This window comes from Ailuropoda melanoleuca, chromosome 5 (genome assembly GCF_002007445.2).
Source record: "Ailuropoda melanoleuca isolate Jingjing chromosome 5, ASM200744v2, whole genome shotgun sequence".
Taxonomy (NCBI): domain Eukaryota; kingdom Metazoa; phylum Chordata; class Mammalia; order Carnivora; family Ursidae; genus Ailuropoda; species Ailuropoda melanoleuca.
In genome coordinates, this window is record NC_048222.1 from 84,703,332 (window position 1) to 84,728,975 (window position 25,644).

Below are 25,644 nucleotides of genomic sequence, written 5' to 3' on the forward strand. Positions count from 1 at the left end.
CACAACTTCTCCTAAGGTTAAAATTACTCTGTGTTCTTTTTAAATCCCTCAGGTTTTACATTTTATTGCTCCAGAGTCTGCCTCGCTGAAGTTCTTGTAGAGACTAGTTATTTCCTTCTGTAAAGAAGCTGTTCAGTTCATCCTTGCTTGGTTTGGAAGAATCCAAGGGAGGCAGTTCTTTCAGCCCTGTCTCTCTTTCACTCCCCTCCTCCCCCAGTCCTGGCTGGAGCAGTGCGCCTGTCAATCCCAGGCAAGACACAAGGCAGACAAAGGGTTTATTTGTAAGAAACCTCCTTCTAGCACCTCCTTTTTTCTCCTTTTGCCCAAACTCACCCAGTGAATTGGAGCATTTAAGAAGATTCCTCTGCCAAGAAGACCAAAGGAACAGAGAAGAAAGGGTATGTATTTTTTCTTAAATATCATTTTGTATCACTTATTCTACTACAAATTATTGCTATCGATTAGAGCAGAAATGTATTTATGTGTTAAATCAGAAGAGAAAGTCAGAGAGTAAGGGATTCTCTAAGGAGATGGATATACTTTGAAAAAGATAATTTTTCCTAGGATAAAAGACAATAATCAGATTAAAAGGGACTAGAAAATGCACATTCCTTAACTGAGAGTGTCACTTAATCAAAGGTTTACAAAGAGCTCCCTCACTGTGATTCCTGCTTAATGCCCATATCCACTCTGAATCTGACCCCATGTAACAGGACCTTTTTATTCCACCTCTCAGAATTATGTGAGAATAATGCAGTATACAAGTTTAGTCTTTTAATGCAGTAGCTATACCTCTATATTACTTACTCTATGTGAAGTTAACTGCAATATCTAAGAAAGGAAAGGGTTTTTTTTTTTTTGTTTTGTTTTTTTGTTTTGTTTTGTTTTTTGCTTTTAAAATCCTAATTCCTAAAAAGGAACTGGTATAAACGTGTGATACAAAGAGGGAATTCACCAAATTCATCCTTGGTGTCCCCACCATAGAACACACGACAGTGTCTGTACTGCTAAGATAAAGGGAACACTTTTTCCCTTTCAGGCTTATAAAAATTCATCTTTAAAATTCCTTAACTTTAGTTACACAAGCTGTGAAAAGCTCCCCCAAATGCTGGTCCTTTTTTCCAGTGATGATCTACTATAGCCAGGAAAACAAGTAGAAGGATGCAAGACGGAATACTAGTATTTTACAGCATTCTCCAAAGGAAGATTACTTTCAGGAAGGATGTGAACTTCATGTTTCCACTGATGAAGGTCTCTTGGGTACTTGGGCTGATTGTGTCTGGGTTAATGCTGTGTGAAAGGCTTATCTCCTTTCTCATTTATTTTTATTTGTTTATTTATTTTTTTATTTTAGATTTTATTTATTCGACAGAGATAGAGACAGCCAGGGAGAGAGGGAACACAAGCAAGGGGAGTGGGAGAGGAAGAAGCAGGCTCATAGCAGAGGAGCCTGATGTGGGTCTCGATCCCAGAACGCTGGGATCACGCCCTGAGCTGAAGGCAGACGCTTAACCGCTGTGCCACCCAGGCGCCCCTGAAAGGCTTATCTCCTTTCTCATACCACCTCTTCTGTAACATACACTTTAAGAAGTTCTACTTCAGGGTGCATTCTATCACAAACCTCTTCTAACACAGTTAATAAGAAAGAGATTTTTTGAAATGACAGTTTTTTTCATCATCCAAGAAAGATGAATGAGAAACATCACAGGCTAGATGGTAATTTTAATCTCTTCCAACTATAATTTTTGATATTTTAAATGTCAACTTCTGAGCTGGAAGTTTCATTTGTTTTTGGAGCCTTTGCTTCTCTCTTGCTATGTTTTGAAATCGGAAAATGGACTGCCTTTCTGTCTAATTCATCAACTCTGTTCCATTTCATTGCTCTTAATACTAGTTCCCAGAAGTGACAACAGTTGTCTGTATGAGCACTGCATCATAAATCTCTGAACACTTAAACTACATAGCCCTGTTAGTTTTGGCCATCAAATGGGATAATTTTTCTTTTTAAGTCTTCATTTAACTCAACCATTCAAAAGCCTTCTGATGGCAAATACCCTCATATAATCAAAACTTGCAATTCCCTATTTTATGATGGTGGCCATGATTTGTTGCTTAATTGGAAATACCTTGACCATGATTCTATATCCTCTGCATCGATCCTTTAGAAATTATGCCACTATTGGGATATGAATGGTATCATATAGTGTTAGGAACAATATTAATTACATAAATTTGAATCCAAAAAAACCAACAGATAACTATCTAAGGATCTCTTGCTTATTCCTTTAGATATTCAGTTTTTAACTTTGTTGTCTTTTGTAATTTGGATGTACTCCAGGACGAATTTTAAGTGCATGTACTTCAGCTGAAATAGAAAAAAAAATAGAGCAGTTTCCTTCAAATTTGCCAAAGTCATCTCACTCTTTTTGGCACTTGAAAATCTATGGTCTTGATGGATTGCCAAGGATTAAGGTTGGTGTCTTCTAATGAAAAATAATCAATGCATCACAGGAACATAGTGGTTGAGACATTTTTCCACTTGCTAAATAAAAGTTAAATCTATTTATCTGCACTCAAGTAAAAGAAGAAGAGAAAACTTCAGTTCAAACATGTAATTTATTAAGTGTTAAAAAAAAAAAAACTACCAGTAACTGCTTGCCAGGTGTGGAACTTTCCATCCTAGTATGTGACTGAGACTGACAGAAACACTATTTTGTGCTCTGGCATGGACATATTCAGAAAAGGTGCATGGTATGGCAACATACCCACTTACTTTTCCAGCAATTTATTTGTTCATTCCTTCAGTGAATGTTTTTGGAACACTTACTGTGAGCCCAGTATTGAAGCAGGCACTCTGAGAGATGCAAAACAGTAGACGTTCTAGTACTTGCCTTCGTGAGGCTGGCATCTCCTCTTCCAATCCGCTGAATATTGGCTTGCCCCAGGTCTCAGTCTTTTGTCTCTTCTCTTCTTAATCTATACTGACCCTGCCAGTCCCAAAGCTATAAATATGATAAATAAACATCCTGATGCCTCTCAAATTTTTATTTCTAGCCCTAACCTTCAGACACATACTGCCTATTCAACATCTTCACCTGAATCTCTAGTAGGCATCTCAAACTTAACTTTTCTGAAATTTTACTCTTAAATTTTCCCCAAACTGACCCCATCCAATTCTTCCTCAACCCAAAAAATGTCAATATCACTCATGTCAAAAACCTAAGAGTGATCCTTGACTCTCTCCCTCTTGCCTTTTATCTTCCATCAACTTTCACCAATAGCCTTTTTCTTCTTTCAATTTTGTCCCACCACCACAACGCATCTTTGTAAAGCAGTCAAGGATTATTTTTTAAGACGTAAGTCAGATCACATTACTTTTCTACCAAAGTCTTCTGATGGTTTCCTAATATATTAAATTAAATCCAAGCTCTTAATCATGTTCTGTAAGACCCTTGATGACGTTTCCATATCTTCCTTCATAGTTCTAGGTAAATACACAGAATGACCAATTTACTCAATGGCCAAATGCCTTTCAGTGAATTTCCCACTCCCAACTATAGCCATATTCTTTATTGTTAACTGGCTTATGAAAAATAGACAATGACAAGCCATTATTTAGTCAAATTCACAGTTCTTAAGGAATGGATTTCACATGAGTGCTATAGGCATATAGAACAGGGGAGCTATTAGAGTGGTATGGGCTGAATCTGGGAAGACTTCTTAGAAGAGATGAGTTTGAGGTTTGTCCTCAATAGATGGTTTGGTCAGAAATTAACATAAAGAGAGGAGGTGAGAGGGAACCATAAGGCAAAGACATATGTGTAGGGTTGAAGGGATGACTGGTCTTCCTACCAGCTGTGCAATAGTGAATGGTAGATGTGAATGGTAGATGTGAATGGTAGATGTGGAGAAGGAAGGCCTTAGGATTACCTTTACAAAGTTCAGCATTTTTTAGATACCATGAAACCACTGCAGACTCTTCCTCAGGACAAAAAAAAGTATTTTCAGAGAATCATTCATGTAATAGTACATATAGGGGCCATGCATTGTATTAGCCACTGGGTATGTGGTGGTGAACAAAATAGACTACCTTCATGGAGTTTTCTGTCTTAACTGAATGATAGACATAAAATGAGTAAACTCATAAATATATAATTTAAAATGTGATAAATATCATTAGAAAAAGAAGGCACTATGAAAGAATCAAATTGAAACTACTTTAGATTGGATGGTCAGAGAAAGCCTTTGAAAAAATGACATTTAAACTGAGAACGGAAAGCCAAGAATAATCCAGGCAAGTAAAGAGCATTCCTTCTAGAGAGGCAGCATGTATAAAAATCCTAATGGAGGAAGAAAGATTTCTATTTAATTATAAGGAAATACTCTATATATCTTTATTGCAATATATTTTTAAGTGGGTCAGATGAGCTATTTTCTAACAAAATATAAATTATCAAAATTAACTTGAGATAGAAACTATGTAATATTTAGGACATATTCATATTATAAATTATTTATTATTTATCTGAAATTCAAGTTTAACTGAGTATCCTGTATCTTATCTGACAAATATATTTTAACAATATTAAATATCATCTGAGTGTCAATATCATGTATATAATTAGAGACACAGGACTGTAAAAGAGGTCAGGGAGTGGTGATATATGATTTTGAATTTATCTGCTTTTATATAGCAGGGTGTAGTGGAGACACTCTGAGGAATATACCTCAGTTAATACCAATCTTTGTGATGAGTTTGTCCTCACCTTTCCACCCATTTATCCTTTTCCCCTTTTCTCATTATTTTATGACCCTGTACTTCCTTCTCAATACTTTTCTGTGGTATAACATCTTTCTCTGACTTTTCTTCCATCCAGTCTACAAATGTTAGTTTCCCAGTGTTCTGTCCCTGGCCATCTCAATTTCTCCTTAATACCTATGCATACCAAAAAGAGATATACCAAAATGTTAACAACCCTTATCTCTACCTGGAAACTCTAGTTGTATTTTATTCTATCTATTCTTTTCTGTATTTTCCATGTTTTATATTGAATATTATTACTTTTTTAAAAAAGTATTTTTAAAAAAATCCAACCAGGTTTCTGGCTATAATTAGAACCATCTAATAGAAAGAAAGCTTAAGCAGTTAGCAGACATGAAATGAGCTCACAAACTACACTTATATGCAGGAAACATATAAAGGGTAATAAGAGCCCAAGCTTAGTAAATGCACAACTTTTTCCAAATGCCACAAGAATTAGACAAAATTAAGCTAATCACTAAAAATAAGAACAACATGATTGTATAGTAAAAAATAAAAAAACAAAAAAAACCCACCTAGGGAGACCCAAACTGTAAAATATATGAAAAATGCTAATGACTAATATAATAGAAAAATTCTTCAAACACAATTGGTTAAAAGGTTACAAAGAATTTACAACTCTCTCTCTCCACCCAATTTTTTTATAGTAATCTGGTAAGGGAGGTTAGAGAAAAGGGGAGGGGTCTTTGTTGTTGTTGAATCTTCTGTTAAAAGTATACACACACACACACACACACACACACACACACTTTAAGATTTATTTATTTTAGAAAGAGAGAGAAAGAGAGAGAATCTCAAGAAGACTCCTCAGTGAGTGTGGAGCCCAACCCAGGATTCAATCTCATGACCCTGGGATCATGACCTTAGCTGAAATCAAGTCAAATGCTTAACCGACTGAGCCACCCAGATGCCCCTATAAATACATACTTTTTAAGTCAAGTATGAGCTGACTAGAATAGTTTTGAAAGAAAAACAGAACAGAAATTGGGAAGTACATTTTAAAGTCAGACTATTTAGAAAAAAATACAATACAATACAATTTAATCAAAACAATAGTACTTGATGATAACCAAATTTAAGAATTTGACAGCTCACTAACATCTTCCCATAATAAATCATTCCCTGCAACTTGATATTGAGTTTAGCAATCTGAGAAACTCCTCCTTCTCTGACTATATATAAGCATCTAGAGATTAGGGTATATTGTTTATTCTTTCACTAACATGCCAGGCATTGTTTGAGGTGATTGGGATACACATCACACAAACCCTGCCTCCCTGGAGCTTACATTCAAGTTCTGGGAGACATAATAAGAATATTTTTTTAACAATTTAGAGGTTCATAAATGCCATGGAAAAGTAGAGCAACTAAGGAAGATTGAGAATATGTGAAGGGAGAAACAGTTTTAAATAGAATAGATCTTACTGAGAAGCAAAGTGAATAAAAACTTGAAGAGGGTGAGGGAGGTCGACATGCAGTTAATCTGTTGGAAGAGCTTTCCAAGCAGAGGAATTAACCAGTGCAAAGGCCTAAGGCAAGAATGTGTCTAGTATTTTTGAGGACTAGCTAGAACAGAAAGAACAAGGGGAAGAGTACATAATTTCAGAGAGATAACAGGAAGCCAGATTGCATATTGAGGACACCACAATGACTTTAGCTTTAACTGAAGTAATTGGAGTGATTGGAAGAGGATAGGTTTAGTTATTAATATTTTTCTTAATTCCTTTTCACTGTTGGTACTTAGAACAGTGCCTGGCATAAAGGAAATACTAAAAAATGCGTGTTACACTGAACCAAATTAAACCAGCTTGCTCCTGTTTTTCTCTCTCACACATAGTTACTTAATCACTTTATCAGTGAGTTCTACAACAGTGCTATTTTTTACTCTCTCACTTTCCCAGTATTGGCTGCTCTTCTCCTGAATACTCTTGCCAGCTTGGTCTTGGTATGGGCTGAGGAATTCTAATTCACCTGAAGCAGTAAAAGAAGATTTGGGTCTAAAGATAAAAGAATGATTTCAGGCTATTTTCAGCAGCCTTAATCAACCAGAACAAAATATACAAGCATCATTCCAGAAATAAGAAGGGCAGACTGAATGGCTCCTTGAGCAAACCATAATGAGTCTTATTTGTTGTGCTTTGGGACCCAGTAGCTCTCACCCTATCCAAGAGATGGGAGTCAGAGCAACCATAATTCAATTTGGGAAAGGTTGTGGAAGGGAAAAACATAGTTCTGAGAATTTGGCTTAAGTATTTAAATAATCAGAGTACCACGCAGCTCATTTTTAGAATCTGTAAGATTTGGGTATCTGTTCTTCATATTCCTCCAAAAATAGCTGCAAATAGTAAGAGTAGTATAGAATGCTTTGCTTCTACCCAAGATGGAGTAAAAAGAACCAGATTTACTCACTCCTCTGAAATGACAACAAAAAAACCAGACAAAACATATGAAACAACCTCTGTCAAAACACTGAATTTCAAGCAAGGGAGGATATCGTCCTATGAGAGATGGGAAACAAATGAGGTATATCCCCAAGTCTATTGCCTTTAGGGAATTTCCAGGCTGAAAAAATAAAGAGAGGGAACACAGAATCCTAGATTCCCTGAATTGAGAAAATGGAGCTGAGAGTCAGAAAGACTGAGACAGCCACAATTCACAGAACAGAGTGTTGGAGAGAAGAAAGATATATAGAGAATGCTGATGTCTGCAGAGAGCCCCACTGAAGTATTCAGAAAACTGATTCGTGCATGCAAATGAGAAAACTATCTATGGTCAGGGTGAAAAATCTGAAAGAATTAGAGAACAGAGTGTCTGGCACTCACAAAAAGTCAGGCATACTCACAAAGACAAATTGAAAAAAACTGGTAATTCATTGGCCATTGGGTAGAATACGCAGGAAGGAATGGCCTCAGCAATGAGGAATAATTAGCCCTAAGCTGAGTTAGAACTATCTAACAAATCATAAAAGCAAGTCCTGAAGGAATCAAACTGTTTCCAAGTAACTTAGTTACATCCCAGAGCAAAGCACAAGAATATTTATAAGAATACAAAAATACCCAGCACCCAAAAATACAAAAATTTAAACTGTCTGAAATCCAATCAAAGATTGCCAGATATGCAAAAAAGCAGGAAAACATAACTCATAACTGGAATAAACAATCAACTGAAACCAACGCAGAATTGATACATATGCTAGTATTATCAGCAAAGGATGTTAAAACAGATACATCTTTAATGTGCTGAAAAAAAATCCAAACTGTCAATCTACCATACTATAACCAGCAGAAATATCTTTCAAAAACAAATGTAAAATAAAGATAGTTTTGGACATACAAAAGTTTAAAGAATTCCTCACCAGAAAACCTACACTGTAGGAATGTTAAAGGACATCATTCAGGCATAAGGAAAATGATGTCAGATGGAAACATGGATCTACACAGAAAAATGAAGAGCACTGGAAATGGCAACTACATGGATAAACACTTAAGGTTTTTTCTTATTATTTAATGCCCTAAAATACAATTGTTTAAGCAACAATAATAATATATTTTGAGTTTTTAGCATATACATCAGTAAAATATATAACAGTGATAGCATAAAGGACGGGAGAAAAGAAATGGAAGTATACTATTGTAAAGTTTTTATACTAAATGTAAAGTATAATATCATTTGAAGGGGAATGATAAGTTAAAGTACATATACTATAAATCTTAAGGCAACCACTAAAATAATAAAATGAAGAATTATAGCTATGTGTCAACAAAGGAAATAAAGTGAAATCACACACAAAAAAAATGTTCAATTAATCCAAAAGAACACATATAAAGAGGAAAAAAGGAACAAAGAACAAATAGACCAACTAGAAAACAAAGTGCAAGTTGATAGATTTAAACCTAATGATGTCAGGGTACCTGGGTGGCTTAGTCAGTTAAACCCAATGATGTCAATAATCACATTAAATGTAAATGATCTAAATGTTCCATTTAAAAGGCATAGATTGTCAGTTTGGATAAAAAAGCAAGACCAAATGATAGACTACCTATAAGAAACACATCTGAAATCTAAAACCACAAATGAGTAAAAATAAAAGTATGGAAAAATATATTCAGGGTCAGAAAATCCAATATTGTTAGAATGCCATTATTCTCCAAATTTATCTATAGGTTCAATGCAATCTTAATCAAAATTTCAGAAGGCTTTTTCTGTAGAAATTGAAAAGTTGATAATACAACTCATACAGAAATGCAAAAGACCTATAATTGCCAAAACAACTTTGTGAAAGACAGTTTAAGGGCTAATTCTACCTGATTCTAAGAATTATTATAAAGTGACAGTAATCAAAACTACAGTATTGGTATAAAGATAAATAGATCAATGGAAAAGAATAAAGTCCAGAAACAGGTTCACAGCTATATTGAAAACTGATATTTGACAAAGATGCAAAGGCAATTCATCAGAGAAACAACAATCTTTTCAAATACGGTACTGAAACTACTAGACAACTGTATGAAAAAATGCAGAAAGAATTTCAACCACACCGCTCACTAAATAAAAAATTAATATAGATCACAGAACTAAATGGGAAACCCAAAATTCTAAAGCCAGTAGAAAACATAAAAGAAAATCTTTATGACCTTGGGTAAGGCAATGATTTCTTATATATAACAATGAAAGCATTTTTTTTAAGAAAAAAAGAACATTGATAAATCAGACTTCATCAATTTTAAGAACCTGTGCTCTTTGAAGCCCACTGTTAAGAAAGTGATAAGGAAAGCCATAGGTAAAGAGTAAATGTTTAGGAAGTATGTATCTGATAAAGAACTTGCATCCAGAATATGTAAAGAACTCTCAAAACTCAGGAAAACCACCCCAATTTTTAAAGGACAGCAAGAGATTTGAACAGGGTGTTCACCAAAGAAGACATACAGATGACAAATAAGTACATGAAAAGGGGCTCAACAGCATTAATTATTAAGGAAATGCAATGTTAAGACACAATGAGACACTTACTAGAATGGCCAAAAATTAAAAATACTGACCAGACCAAGTCTTGGAGAGAACGTGGAGAAACTGGAACTTTCATACACTGTTGGTGGGAATGTAAAATGGTGCAATCACTTTGGAAAAACAATTCAGCAATTTCTTATAAAGTAAAACAGATTCCTGTCATACAATCCAGCCATTCTATTTCTAGGTATTAGTTCAAGAGTAACGAAAGCTATGACCTTACAAAGACTCATACACAAGTGTTCAAAACAGCTTTATTTGCAATAGCCCAAAACATAAAACAACTCAAATGTCCATCAACAGAAATGGATAAACAATCTATAGCATATATAATGCAATACTTCTCGCAGTAAAAAGAAATCAGCTATTGATACCCACAATGACATATAGAAATCTCAAGTATGCTGAGTGAAAGAAGTCAGAAAAAAAGAGTACATATTTTATGATTCTATTTATATGAAACTCTAGAAAATGCAAATTTATTTTTGGAGATAGCAAATAAGTTGTTGTCTGTATAAGAGTGGAGGGAAGGGAGGAGGTAAGAGTGATGAACTACAAAAGGGCATGAGGAAACTTAGGGATAACACATATGTTCATTATCTTGATTGTGGTAATGGTTTCATGAGAATATATATATGCCAAAGCTTATCAAAATGTATACTTTAAATATTTACAGTTTATTATGTGTCAATTTTACCTCAATAAAACTGTTTAAAAAATTTTTGCCTATATAGTAGAATTTAGTTTTAAATCTTAATATATTATTTAAAGCTTAATGGTTGTGTTGATTCCTGCCACCCAGTAAATGTTCAGTGAACAGAAGTTCTAATTAACCTTCTTTGAAGATTAACCTGAAAAAAATGTCAAGAAATGTGGCTCTTTTAAAAAATATCACTTATCTAATGGGTATAAACAAGACCCTAAACTGAAGAAATTGAGAACTAGAGCACTTCAGAGAATTATATTTTTTAAAATATAAAATTTAAACTATGATCTGTAAAAAGTTTATTGGAAGGCATTATTATATTAGATTGTAATGTAATGCAACACTAAGTGTCTTGCTCCATCAAATCTGAAAAAATGTAAAGTAAAATAGATTTCATATTTGTCTTTTCTTTCACTAGTGTTTGGAGATAGGAATTATATTACATATTTACAATTCTAAGAAAACATATAAGCAAAGCCCAAAATAACTAATTCAAATTAGATTATGAATCAAAGAAAATATTAAGCTCTTTGGAGTATGAAGGAATATTTTTAGTTTCTAAGTTTAGGAAAAAGCATGAATATATTTATTCAAAAAAATTTATCAGAACTTCTGGTTTCCAGTTCCACATGTAAAGAGCTTGGAAATCACTACACTGTCCTAACAATAAGTAAAAATGTCAACAGATTGAAAAATCAGCAACTCTTCTTGGATTCATAAAAGAGGGGAGGACACAGGGGAAACCATGCCCCCGAGATTGGGAAGACAGGCAGATAAATATAGGGATTAAAGTCTTCTCAGAGCCGAGATGCATTAGTAGAAACTGTCATGGGTACCAGTGCCAGGGTAAAAAACAAAAAACCCACCACCAACAAAAAACCTGAACACAATCAATGAATTGGTAGAGGCTCACTGTAGACAACTCTGAGAGTTAATAACACCACAAGGACTCAGTCGTGGGGGTCCCCCACAATATTGTGAGATTTACGTCTAGGAATGAACCAAGTATGCACAGTCAATAACAGAAAAATCCCCTCAGGGTTTCATCAGGGGGAAGAAAAAGGAACCATTTTGAAATATGCCAGAGCGCTCTGTTCTTAAGGAGCCCTGCTCTCAGAAGAACTACTTAACCAGAACCTAACCTGCTTAGGTATTATCAGAGCATAACTGACCTAGTGAAAGAGAAATATCCAACTGCAGCTGGCTCTAGGCTTGCTGTCCAACCAAAGACGGGAGGAAAAAAACCTGAGAAACACTTGTGAAAGTCACAGCTCAGAAGCATGGACTTGCTAAAAGACTGAGACCTAGTTATAGGCCTATAAAATGCTTCCTCTCCCCTCACATGTCACTACCGCATTACTAAAGGCCTATTTACAGCAGTTCCTTTTACTTGGTATATCATATGTGGCTATCAAGAACACATTATAAGGCATACTAAAAGACAGATAAAATGAGCATCAGAACCAGACGTGGCAGAGATGTTAGAATTATCAGACCAGGAATTTAAACAACCATGACTAATATACTAAGGACTCTAATGGATAAAGTACACAGAATGCAAGAACAGATGGGCAAAGTAAGCAGAGAGACAGAAATTCTAAGAAAGAACCAAAAAAGAAATGCTAGAGATGAAAAACACTTTAGCAGAAATAAAGCATGCCTTTTATGGGCTCATTACCAAACTGGACACAGCTGAGGAGAAAATCACTGAGCCAGAGGTTATAATAAATGAAGCACAGAATAAAGACCGAAAAAAAGTGGAACAGAATATCTAGGGACTGTGGGACAACTACAAAAGGTATAACATACTCATAATGGGAATACTAGAAGGAAAAGAAAGAGAGAAAGGAACAGAAGAAATACTTGAAACAATAATGACTGAGAATCTATCCAAATTAATGTTAGACACCAAACCACAAACTGAGGAAGCTCAGAGACCACCAAACAGTACACCCAAACACTACATACAGACATACAATTTTCAAACTACGGAAAATCAAAGGTTAAAAAAAATTCTTAAAGAAACCAGAGGTAAAAAACACCTTCCTTATAGAGAACAAAGATAAGTATTATATCCAGCTTCTCTTCAGAAACCATGCAAGCAAGAAGAGAATAGAGTATATAAGAAATAGCACAGAGGATCATAGGGGAAGGGAGGAACAAATTAATGGGAAGAATTCAGAGAAGGAGACAAACCATGCAAGACTCTTGACTCGCAGAAACAAACTGAGGGTTGTGGAAAGGGAGGTGAGTGGGGGAATGGGGTAATTGGGCATTAAGGAGGGCACATGATGTGATGAACACTGGGTGTTACACACAACTGATGAATCATTGAACACTACATCAGAAACTAATGATACCATAAGTTGGCTAATTGAATTTAAATTTTTAAAAAATAAGAGAATAGAGTGAAATATTTAAATTGTCCAGAGAATAAAATTTCAACCTAGAATTCTGTACTCTGCAAAATTATCCTTCAAACATAAAAAAGAAAGATTTTCTCAGACAAATAAAAATTGAGGAAATTTGTTGCTAGTAAACCTGCCTTGCAAGAAATGTGAAAATAAGTTCTTTTGAGAGAAAGAAAATAATACAGGTCGGAAACTCAGAGCCACATAAAGAAAGGAAGAGCATGAATAGAAGAATAAGTAAAAGAAAAAGAAAAATGTATTGTTCTTATTCTTAACTGATCTAACAGATAATAGTTTGTTCAAAATAATAGCAATGATGAAAAAAATAATAGCAATGATGTACTCAGTTATGCATGTTTATGTATAGATTGTATATATATGCATATGTATGTTTATATATAAGTGAAACAAATGACGGTTATGATACCAGGAATGAGAGGAAGGAATTAAGACAATTTGTTGTTATAGGGTACTCATGCTGCCATGAAGTGGTATAGTATTTTTTTAAAGATTTATTTATTGGGGTGCCTGGCTGGCTCTGACTCTTTTAAGCATCTGACTCTTGACTTTGGCTCGGGTCATGATCTTGGGGTTGTGGGATGGAGCCACAAGTTGGGTTCTGTGCTAAACAGGGAGTCTGCTTCTCTCCCTCTGCTCTACCCCTCCCCCCTAATAAAGATTTATTTATTTGACAGAGACAGAGTGGGGGCAGGGGTAGAGGGAGGGAGAGAGAGAATCTCAGGCAGACTCCCCACTGAGCCAGGTGCCCAACATGGGGCTCAATCTTGCAACCCTAAGATCATGACCTGAGTCCAAATCGAGTTGGACACTCACACCCAGATGCCCCAAGGTATAGTATTTTTTGAAAGGGGATGTAGATTAGTTGCAAATGTATATTTAAAACTCTAGGGCGACCACTAAAAAATAAGTTTAAAAAAAAAGGTATAACCAATATGCTAAGAAAGGAGAGAAAATGGAATCATATTAAATGTTCATTTAAAACCACAAAAGGGAGGGGAAAAAAAGTCAAAGAGAAAAATAGGAACAAAGAACAGGGCAACAAATGGAAAACAAAAACAAATGTGGTAGATATTAGTCCAAATGTATCAATAATCACTTTGGATGGCAATGGTCTGAATGTCCCAATTAAAAGACAGATCATCAGAGTGGATCAAAAAAACATGACCAATGTTAAACTTCGTATATAATGCTTAATAATGTAAAAGCATTTTTTATAATTTTTTTCATCAGAGTAAGTGTACTCTTTAATCCCCATTTCCTATTTCACTCATTCCTCCACCTCCCTCTCCTCTTATAACCATCCTTTGTTCACTGTAGTTGGGAATCTGTTTCTTGGTTTCTCATTCTCCCGTTTTTTTCTTTGCTCATTTGTTTTGTTTCTTAAATTCCACATATGAGTGAGATCATGTGGTGTTTGTCTTTCTCTGACTGATTTATTTCACTTGGCATTATTCTCTCTAGCTCTAGTCATGTTGTTACAGATGGCAAGGTTTCATTCGTTTTTATGGCTGAATAATTTTTAATTGTGCTCCCCTCTAAATCCGTATGTTGAAGTTCTAAACCGCAATGTTGCCGGGGATGGCCAGTACTCCCTGTACCAACAGATGAAACATTACTCCAAACTTCGCTGTAAAACAGAGAAGGCAAGAGGGTCAACCCTCAGAGGGGAAGACCCTTTCCTCTTCTTTGCTCCCGCTTTTATTGGTCCTTCAGGATAATCACAAATCCTTATCACTGTTCCTCAAGCACATGATGTGTGACAAAGGGTCTTACTGAAACTGGGAGGATGTGTTTACAGGAAAGATACAATATGCTAATTTGCTGTTCTATTAAACATAGCCTAAGGGACAATGCCTACATCTCTAGATAACAGGGCGGCTGTTTGGGCTAGGAAAGTTTCGGGAAGGCAACTCCCCAGGCATTCCAATGGCACAGTGGTCACTCAGGCCTCAGCATGCCAAAGGCCTACGCCCTTCTCCAAAACCTTCCCTGACCTCAGTGGCCTCCGTGTTACATTTTAGCGAGCCAGGTGTTATGGCTGATTTCATGCTCTACATTAACCCCAACACAATGTGACTGTATTAGAGATAGGGCCTTTAAGGAGGTAATTAAGGATAAATGAGGTCATAAGCACAGGGTCGTAATCCAACAGAACTGAAGAAGAGGAAGAAACACCAGACACTTCTCTTTCTCTCCACATGTGCACAGAAAAAAAACAATATAAGGGCACAGTGAGAAAGAGGCCATCTGGTAGCCAATGACAGAGCCCAAATCTGCTGTGATCTGGGACTTCTACTGTCTAGAACTGTGACAAATAAATTTCTGTTGTTTAAGCCACCCAATCTGTGGTACCTTGTTATGGCAGTTATTATAGGTGTTAGCAAAGAATTGAGAATGATACTATGAAGGGGAAAAAAAAAAAAAAACCATGACCCAACTGTATGTTGTCTACAAGAAACCTACTTCAAGTGTAAAGACACATATAGAGGAGCCTGCCTGGCTCGGTAGGAGGAGAGTGTGACTCTGGATCTCAGGGTCATGCATTCAAGCCCCACGCAGGGTGTAGAGATTACTTACAAATAAAAACTTTAAAAAAAAGACATATAGATAAAAAGTAAGTGTATGGAGAAAAATATACCATACTAACACTAAGCAAAGAAAGCAGGAGTAGCTACAATAATTTGAGACAGAGCAGGCATCAAAAAGAAGTTATCAAGAATAAAGTAGGGGCGCCTGGGTGGCACAGCAGTTAAACGTCTGCCTTCGGCTCAGGGCGTGATCCCAGCGTTATGGGATCGAGTCCCACATCAGGCTCCCCTGCTGTGAGCCTGCTTCATCCTCTCCCACTCCCCCTGCTTGTGTTCCCTCTCTCGCTGGCTGTCTCTATCTCTGTCAAATAAATAAATAAAAATCTTTAAAAAACAAAAAGAATCAAGTAGAATATTACATAATGATAAAGGGGCTAATTCTCCAATAAGACATAACAATTCTTAACAAGTATGTGCCTAATAAAAGAACATGAAGCTGCATTAGTTAAAAACTGATAGGATTGTGAGAAAAAAACAGATGAATCCACAATCCATATATCATAGATTTCAACACCCCACAGAAACGGAATAAATCCAGCAGGCAGAAAATTAGTAAGGATACAGTAGAACTCAACACCACCACCAATGAACTGTATATAACTGATATCTACAGACTTCTTCACCCAATAATAGCAGAATACACATTCTTCTCAAACTCACATGGAACAGGCATCAAGACAGATCACATTCTGGGCCATAAACACAATTTAACAAAGTGAAAAGAATAGAAATCATACAATTTCTTCTTTCAGACCATAACGGAATTAAACTAAAAATCAATAACAGAAAGATAACTGGAAAATCCCCAAATAGGTTGAGATTAACACAATTCTAAATAATAGGTTGGGACTAAAAACAAATCTCGAGAACTTTAGATTAGACTATTTTGAACTAAATGAAAAGGAAAACAACTTATCAAAATGTGTGGGATGCAGCAAAAGCAATGCTTAGAGGGAAATTTATGAATGCATTAAATGCAAATATTAGAAAAGAAGAAAGATCTAAAATCAATTATCTCAGTTTCCACTTGGGAAATTAGAGCAAATTCAATTTGCTCCAAAGTAAGCAGGAAAAAAAAAGAAATAATAAGAATTAGAACAGATAAGCGAAACAAGTCGGAGAAAGATAAATGCCATATGATTTCATTTATATGTGGGATCTAAACATCAAACAAACAAAAATGAGAAACAATATTTATAAACATAGAGAACTAGCGGTTGTCAGAGGAAAGGGGTTGAGGAATAGGCAAAATAGGTGGAAGGGATTAGGAGGTACACGTTTCTGGTTATCAAATAAATAATTTACAAGGATGAAAAGTACAGCATAGGGAATATAGTCAATAATATTGTAATAATTTTGTATAATGACAGATGGTAACTACATTTATCATGGTGAGCATTTCATAATGTACATAATTGCTAAACCTCTATGTTGTACACTTGAAACTAATACAATATATCAACTACGCTTCAATCAAAAAATAAAAGGAGAAAATTAGGAATTTAAGTGGAAAAACTTAAACTATGACTGGCTTTTTGATGATATGAAAAATTATTAAATTTATTTAGTTATGTTAAAGGATATTGTATTATGATTTTTAAAAGTCCTCACCTTTAGTGAAATATACTGAAATATTTGTGGATAAGATGAGATGACTAGAATTAGTTTCAAAGTAATCCAAACTGAGGCAGAAAAAAAGAGGAGGTATAGTTGTAATAAGGGGGGCTATAGGGTGATAAAAATTGAAGCTAACAGATGAGTATATTGAGGTTCATTAAACCATTATCTCTATTTTGTATATATTTGAAGTTTTTCACACAATAAAAAGAAAATAAAAATCAATACCTTAATAAAAAATGATTAGAGCAGAAAACAATGACATTAAAAACAGGAAATCAATAGAGAACATCGATGAAACCAAAAGCTGGTTCCTTAAAAAGATTAAAAAAATCAATAAGCATCTAGCCAAGTAAACTAAGAAAAAAAAGAGGACACAAATACTAATACCAGAAATTAAAGAAGGAACATCAATACAGATCCCATGGAAATTGAAAGGATAATAAAGCAATACTATGAACAACTCTGTGCCCGTAAATCTGTTAAACCAAATGAGTGAATCAACTCCTTGCAAGACACAGTTTGCCAAAATTCACACAAACAATCTGAATAGACCTACATCTATTAAAGAAATTAAGTTAATAATTAATAACCTCCCAAAACAGAAAGCACCAGGCTCACATGGGTTTCCTGGTAAATTTTATGAAATATTTGAGGAAGAAATTATACCAGTTCTCTACAATCTCTTTCAGAGATAGAAGCAGAGGGAATACTTTCTAACTCATTCTATGAGGCCAACATTACTGTAATACCAAAACCAGACAATGACATTACAGGAAAAGAAAGCTATAGACCAGTTATCTCTCATGAACATAGATATAAAAATCCTCAACAAAATATTAGCAAATTGAATCCAAACAAGTATAAAAAGAATGATATACCACAGTCAAGTGTGATTTAGGTATGCAAGCCTGGTTCAACATTTGAAAATTAATTAATGTGGGGGAGCGCCTGGGTGGCGCAGTCATTATGTGTCTGCCTTCGGCTCAGGGCATGATCCCAGTGTTGTGGCATCGAGCCACACATCAGGCTCCTCTGCTAGAAGCCTGCTTCTTCCTCTCCCACTCCCCCTGCTTGTGTTCCCTCTCTCGCTGGCTGTCTCTCTCTGTCAAATAAATAAATAAAATCTTAAAAAAAAAAGAAAATTAATTAATGTAATCCATCACATCAATAGATTTTTAAAAATCACATGATCATATCAATAGATGGAGAAAAAGCATTTGAGAAAACCTAACACGCATGCATGATAAAAATTCTCAGTAAACTAGAAATAGAGGGGAACTTTCTCAACTTGATAAAGACTATCTACAAAAAAACCTACAGCTAACAACCTTAATGGTGACAAAATCAAACCTTTCCTACTAAGATCAGGAACAAGGCAAGAATGTGCCCTCTCATCATTTTATTTCAATATCATACTGAAAGTCCTTGCTAATATAATAAGGCAAGAAAAGGAAATAAAATGTATATAAAGTAGGAAAGAAGACATAGTACTCTCTTTGCAGATGACATGAGTGTCTATGCAGAAAATCCAAAAGAATCAACAAAAAACCTTCTGGAACTAATAAGTTTCAGTTGCAGGATACAAAGGTTAATATACAAGCATCAGTTGCTTTCCAACATAAAAACAATGAATAAGTGGAATTTGAAAATTAAAAACACAATACTGTTTACATTAGCACCCCCCCAATAAAATACTTGGGTATAAATATGACAAAATACATACAAAATCTATATGAGATAAACTATAAAACTCTGTTGAATACAATCAACATTTGGGTATGGTGATGCCTTTTAAGATACAACACCAAAGATATAATCCATGAAAGAAATAATTGATAAGCTAAACTTTATTATAGTTAAGATTTCTCTGTGAAAGAAAATGTCAAGAGAATTAGAAGATAAGCCACAGCCTGGGAGAAAATACTTGCAAAAGACACATCTGATACAGGACTGTTATCCAAAATATACAAAAAACTCTTAACAACTCAACATAAGAAAATAACCAACCTGATTTTAAAAATAGGCCAAAGATATTAACGGATTCTTCACCAAAGGAGATATACAGATGGCAAATATGTATATGAAAAGATACTCCATATCATATGTCATCAAGGAAATGCGAATTAAAACAACGAGATATTACTACATACCTATTAGAATGGCCAATATCTAGAACACTGACAACACCAAATATTGGTGAAGATATGAAACAACAAGAGCTCTCATATGTTGCTGGTGGATATGCGAAATGGTACACTCACTTTGGGACACAGTTGAATAGTTTCTTACAAAACTAAACATACTTTCACCATATAATTCATCAATTGCGCTCATTGGTATTTATCCAGAGGAGTTTAAAACTTATGACCATACAAAAACTGGTCCGTGGAGATTTACAGCAGCTTTATTCATAATTGCCAAAAATTGGAAGCAAACAAAATGTCCTTGAGTAGGTAAATGAATAAATAAATTGTGGTACATCCAGACAATGAAATATTATTTAGTACTAAAAGAAATGAGCTGTCAGGACATGAAGACATGGGGGGAACTTAAATGCATTTTACTAAGTGAAAGAAGCCAATCTGAAATGGCTACATATTGTATGATTACAATTATATGACATTCTAGAAAAGGTAAAACTATTGAGACAATAAAAAACATCAGTAGTTGCCAGAAGTTAAGGAGGGAGAGATGTATAGGCAGATCACAGAGGATTTTTAGGGAAGTGAAACTATTCTGTATGATATTGTGATGACAGATAAACGTCATTATACATTTGTCCAAACCATAGAATGTACAACACCACGTATGAAATTATGGCCTTTGGGAGATTATGATGTGCCATGTAGATTCATCTCTGGGGAAAAAAAAGTACTGTTCTGGTGAGTGATGTTGATATCTAGGAGACTATGTATGTGTGAGGGCAGAGGGTATATGGGAAATCTATACCTTCCTTTCAATTTTATTTTAAACCAAAGACTACTCTAAAATAATTGTCCTTTTAAAAAAATCCATAATCGTACCTAAATTAATTCACCTTTGAGATGTAGCTAGTCACTGAAAACTTCATACAAAAATTTCCTTTCAACAATGTCATTTTCTTTCAAAGTACAATATACGTATATGTCTTCCCATCTTTTTAATATTCCGTGGTAGGAAAGATCCTTTGGCATCTATTAATATGATGAAATCTCAATGGCTGTGGATTCTGATTCTGATTCCTCCACTATTTTGCTAGTTTTCCTTTGCTACAATAGCTACCATTCTTTTCATGTCTAACCTGAAAGCCAGAGAAGCCTCATTAAATAGATGATGAAAAAAAAAAAGAAAAAAGAAAAAACAGATGATGAATATTCCACAGTTGTATGCAAATACTGTATTTAAAGAATTCTCTACTGGAAGAGAAAAACACTTGTTTGGTATGACCCCAAAAGCGCAAACTGGGACTGGTTGGTAGAAGCCACAGAAAAATATTTTACAGTGAGGGAAATGTTAGAACTGCATCAGTACAATAGGCTGACTTAGTCAATAATAGCAGAATACACATTCAATAATGAGCTCCCCAGCATGGGTAGGTGTTTGAGAACAGGCTAAATGTTTATTAGAGGAAATTCAAGTCTCTGTTTTCAATGAGGCTAAGATGAAGTAATCTATGTGGGATAAAAATTCACAATATCACTAAAAATTTGCAATAAAAAGGAGCCCCAAAATATTTCTGGTAGGTTTTAAAAACTTAATTGAACTATAAATATATGTACAGAATATTATTTCTCAGTGTCAGAATAGATAGGTTTTTTGTCCCTGTCAGAGTGGAACCCAAGCTCTTTGATAATGTTGTTAGGATATGTGAGTCAAAACCACTGAACTTGGGACACCTGAGTGGCTCAGTCGGTTTAGCGTCCGCGTTTGGCTCAGGTCATAATGCCCCGGTCCTGGGATTGGGTCCTGCTTCAGACTCCCTGCTCAGCGGGGAACCTGCTTCTCCCTCTCCCCCTGCTTGTGCACGCTTTTGCGTCCTCGCTTGTGCTCTCTCTCTCTCTGACAAATAGATAAAATCTTTTAAAAAAGGAAAAAAGAACCACTGAACTTGATGATGGTATTCGTTCTAGAAATTCACTTGAGTTTTACCACCTTAAAAAGCAGTTCTTCTCTACTGAATATACCAAAAATAAAAATTACTTCGCGTACTTAAAAATGCAGACTGGCTCTTCCTATCACCTCCCCCTGATCCCCAGCATTTCTTATTTAATATTTTGTTGTGGAACCCAGGCATTTGATCTTGAAAATTATTCTATACTTTATTGTCAATAGTCATAAAATTACACTTTGAGAAACATAAAGAAGAAAGTAGAAAAGATCAACTCACAATCTTTCCAAATATTTATGAGAATGCTACAGAACTTTATGTTCAGATGAATTCCATCTTTTAAAAAAACAAACACTGACACATTTTGCTTTTTCTTCTATCTCAGGGCAAAAAGCCAAAATGAAATTTGTAGTACTTGCTGTCACCCTTGGGCTAACTTTGCTGCTAGGAGTCCAAGCCATGCCTGCCAATCGGCTCTCTTGCTACAGAAGGACACTAAGAGATCGCAACTGTCACGACCTTCCAGAGGGAGTAACTGACCTGACAAAGATGGATGTAAACGTCCAGGATCACTTCTGGGATGGGAAGGGATGTGAGATGATCTGTTACTGCAACTTCAGCGAATTGCTCTGCTGCCCAAAGTAAGGAAATGAAATCACAAAGTATATGGCTATGAAATGTACGCATAACAACTCTCGTTTAGACAACTTTATAATGGGTTTACTGATATTAATCACTCTTTTTTAGTAAAATCCTACTGAAATCTCAGCCATTTTCTAGGATCATCACCATTGTATATGAAACTGAATGTTTTCATTTAAGAAACAGTTTGGCAGATTTTAATAAAACTAAATATAATCCAGGAAATTAATAACACTCCAGTATATTAAATTCTAAATTCCCTACCTTTTATCACACACACAAAAAATCTACCAGTAGGAGAGGTCAACTTCAAGGTTGATATCTTAAATCAATTTGAAAACCAATAAAAGTCTTTAGATAAAAGATCCTAGTGAAGAGGGCCAAATAATTAATGGGACAGAGATGTGGTAATGGTCAAAGACAAACTTTCTAGCTCTATGTATGAGTTAACCAGAAATGAACTAAATAAAAATTATCTACTGACTTGGAAAATGGATGCATTTTAAGTATAATACAATGGCAGATAAATCAATAATTTTTTTGGCTCTTGTTTTTAAAATCGTCTTCTTCTGGTTACTGAAGAGCCTCAAATACTATGATCTTGGCTATTTCATACCGAAATTAGCTCTTTCAAATTACTTTCAACATATGTCATCATCTTTTCATTTTTCTAAGAAACCTGTGAGGTAGAAAGGACAGATATAATCATCTTATCAAGGAAAGGTACAGAGAGGTAAAATGACCAGCACCATCCCACACAACTAGTTAATATCAGTACGGAAACTAAAATCCAGGTCTTCTGATTTGGACCAGATATTTTTTTCTACCAAGGCAGTTGGTTCTTCATGTGTGGCTCCCAGATCAGCAGCTTCAATATCACTTAGTTCTTGTTAAAAATGAATATCCATCCTTGAACCCTAGATCAGACTTACTGAATTAGGAAGACTGGAGGCGAGGCAATAGCAGTTATGGTTTAACAAATCTTCTAGGTGATTTCAATGCATGATAAAGTTTGAGAATCACTTGTACTAAATGATATCAAGAATGTGAGTTAATTGATTCCATTAAAATGACAATTTTTCCCAGACTGCATAAATGAAATGTTATTTAATATTAAGATACCATGTTTGCTCTTTTGTAATTGTAAGACCTGAAACCAATATATTGAAAAGTACTTGTATTTAATTTATGATATAATTTTGTGACCATCTGTGGTAATGGATGAGAATAGAAGTCTGGATACACAAAAGTAATTTCTACCTGATTTGGCTAACTTTTCCCCAGTACCAACAGATTTACCTTGCTAAGTATATTTCCTTTCTCCCCCCTGTAAACACAAATTCTAATTTGCCATCCTATATTCTTCTTATTTTTATTGAGATACTATTGACATACAGCACTGTATATGTTTAAGGTATACAGGATAATAACTTGATAGACATATATTACCAAATTGTTACCATAATAAATTTAGTTAACATCCATTAGTTCATATAGTTACCCCAAATTTTTTCTCCTTGTGATGAGAACTTTTACGATTTACTCTTAGCAACTTACAAATATATGATATAGCACTGTAAACTATACTTACATTAGAGTTTACATACTAAATATATTTCTAATAAGTCATAATCATGACATAATTTTATATTATTTTCATGCATTTTTTTACATTAGCTTATGTGATCTTTCCCATAACAGTAGAATTGAATAGCTTAACATTTGTCCTTTCCCTATAAAACCTAGAAATTTATTGAGAATTTTTTAACCTTCTGTTTCTTATCTATGGATTTAAACTTCATGGCCCATCCCCACTCATATAAGAGAAATCATACTTTTGGTATGATCATAAGGTTTTGAAATCATTTAATTTTTCCTTTTCTTTAGAGTTCAACGATAGCATTATATCAATGGCAAAGGGGAGGAAAGCAGGAGACTCGATTACCTTCTTGGTCTTTGTTGCTCCTCTGGCGAGTCCTCCCACTCATTCTCTTTGTACTTTATTCCTAAAAAGAATAGTCATATCTGAAATTCTTGTCCATTTTTAACCCAGTAAAGACTAATAGATATCTTAGTTTTCAGCTGAATTTAACTGATGTCCTACTTTCTTTCAGAGATATCTTCTTTGGACCAAAGATCTCTTTTGTGATTCCTTGCAACAATCATTGAGAATCTTCATGCATTCCAGAGAACATCGTCTCTCATTTCCCACAGATTGCACTATGTCAACATAACTGCATTTCAAATTTCTCTCCAGTGCAATAAAGCACAGATTCTATAAATTCTTATTTGTCTAAGACAGTAAACTTGTGTTAAATAAGTAGTAATAAAAATTAATTCAACTTAAATTTTCTGTGGACATTGTTGGCACTGGTTAAAATTTTTGGCTAGAAAATTTTCATTTATGAAGTATTCAGTAGGCTCAGGATTTCTGAATAGTTGATTAGCCATAATCCTTGCTCAAAGGTTGAGAACTTTAATTCTTAGTTGACGGTTATTGACCATGTATACTTAATGGAAAGATTCAGATATAAATGAGGTTCTTAGAAGGGAATCTAGAAGATTTCTAGTAAGAGGGTAAAAGAGCTGGGTCACTTGGCTGGCTCAGTTGGTAGGGCATGAAACTCTTAATTTCAAGTCCTGAGTTCCAGCCCCTTGTTGGGCATAGAGTTTACTTAAAAAAAAGAAAAAGATGATAAAGGGAGCCAATATTTAAGTACATATTATGTATGCCAAGTATTTTAAGAGCATTTTCACTTTGCTCTCTCAAAAAACAACAAAAGCCTTCATGGTTAAGTATTCTTAAACCCATTTTTTTAGATACTAACTTAAGTTTAAGACATTTGCTAAAAATCAAATGTAGCCCATATACTACATACATTCACACACAGCTGTATCCTTAAAGTTATGATGTTTATCCCTGATGTATCAATTCTTCTTTAGAATAACGTACGTTAAAAGAAACATGTAATGGATTAAAGTCACATGAATGTTAAAGGTAAGTAAAACGGATGTCTTGAAAGATATTTTCTGATAGAGGCAGCTTTGGACTATGCCCCATATCTGAGGAGGTATGCATTGACTAGTGGCCATCAGAGGTAATTTTGGAATATCCTTTGTGCTATAAAAATTTATTAAATGCTTGCTAAGTGCCAGCTATGATTTGGATTTGGAGATGTGGTAATAAATAAGATAGACTTGTCCTCTTGGAACTTGTATTCTAACAAAAGTGTAAAAATTACAACCAAATACTTATTTATAAATGTGAACCCTGCTAAAAAGGGGAAGTGTAGAAGGCTATACAAAATATTATTATGGGGAAAAGTTAGAGAAGTACCATACCCTGTAGTAAACCTAAGAGATATCATTTTGTCAATAAAAGTGACATTATTTAAGGGCCCCTGGGTGGCTCAGATGGTTAAGATACAGAATCTTGATTTCAACTGAGGTCATGATCTTAGGGTTGTGAGATTGAGCCTCATGATGGGCCCATGCTGGGCACGGAGCCTGCTTGTGATTCTCTCTCTCCCTCTGCCCCTCCCCAGTCACACACCTTTCTCTTTAAAAAAAAAAAAGTGGTATTATTTAATTGAAATACATACTTGGAAGTCCCTGTTATCTATTCAGTGTCCAATAAGTGTTAATGGGCTGGACCGAACAATTTTGAAGTAGTCAGTATTCAGTCCCTCTTAAAATCTACACAAAAATAAGTTAGAATATGTTTTTCAAATAGTATGACT

The 25,644-nt window shown here is 34.9% G+C and overlaps 1 protein-coding gene and 1 long non-coding RNA gene across 4 annotated transcripts in view; one reads left to right on the forward strand and one right to left on the reverse strand.

Annotated features, from left to right (window-relative positions):
- Positions 1 to 25,644, reverse strand: part of LOC117802403 — a 64,641-nt gene that overhangs the window by 38,041 nt on the left and 956 nt on the right. Inside the window, exons 2-3 of one of the 3 annotated variants that reach the window (XR_004625784.1) lie at positions 23,850 to 23,910; positions 21,803 to 21,894 (exon numbers count right to left, since the gene is read on the reverse strand). This is a non-coding gene — a long non-coding RNA (uncharacterized LOC117802403). Of the gene's footprint in view, positions 1 to 21,641; positions 21,895 to 23,849; positions 23,911 to 25,644 lie in introns of those variants that run through there. The other 2 variants (XR_004625783.1, XR_004625782.1) reach the window with 2 other exon arrangements.
- Positions 272 to 24,210, forward strand: SCRG1 (stimulator of chondrogenesis 1). The gene is made up of 3 exons (XM_019796751.2): positions 272 to 398; positions 21,648 to 21,903; positions 24,019 to 24,210. The coding sequence occupies exons 2-3, from the start codon at positions 21,662 to 21,664 to the stop codon at positions 24,071 to 24,073; spliced, it is 297 nt and encodes a 98-aa protein (XP_019652310.1). The 5' UTR covers positions 272 to 398; positions 21,648 to 21,661; the 3' UTR covers positions 24,074 to 24,210.

Excerpts from the sequence above, each read along its gene's own strand:
- SCRG1 (XM_019796751.2), top strand. The coding sequence starts at position 21,662 with ATGAAATTTGTAGTACTTGCTGTCACCCTTGGGCTAACTTTGCTGCTA. Across the intron at positions 21,904-24,018 it reads GAATTGCTCTGCTGCCCAAA|AGATATCTTCTTTGGACCAA; the intron begins GTAAGGAAATGA and ends ACTTTCTTTCAG.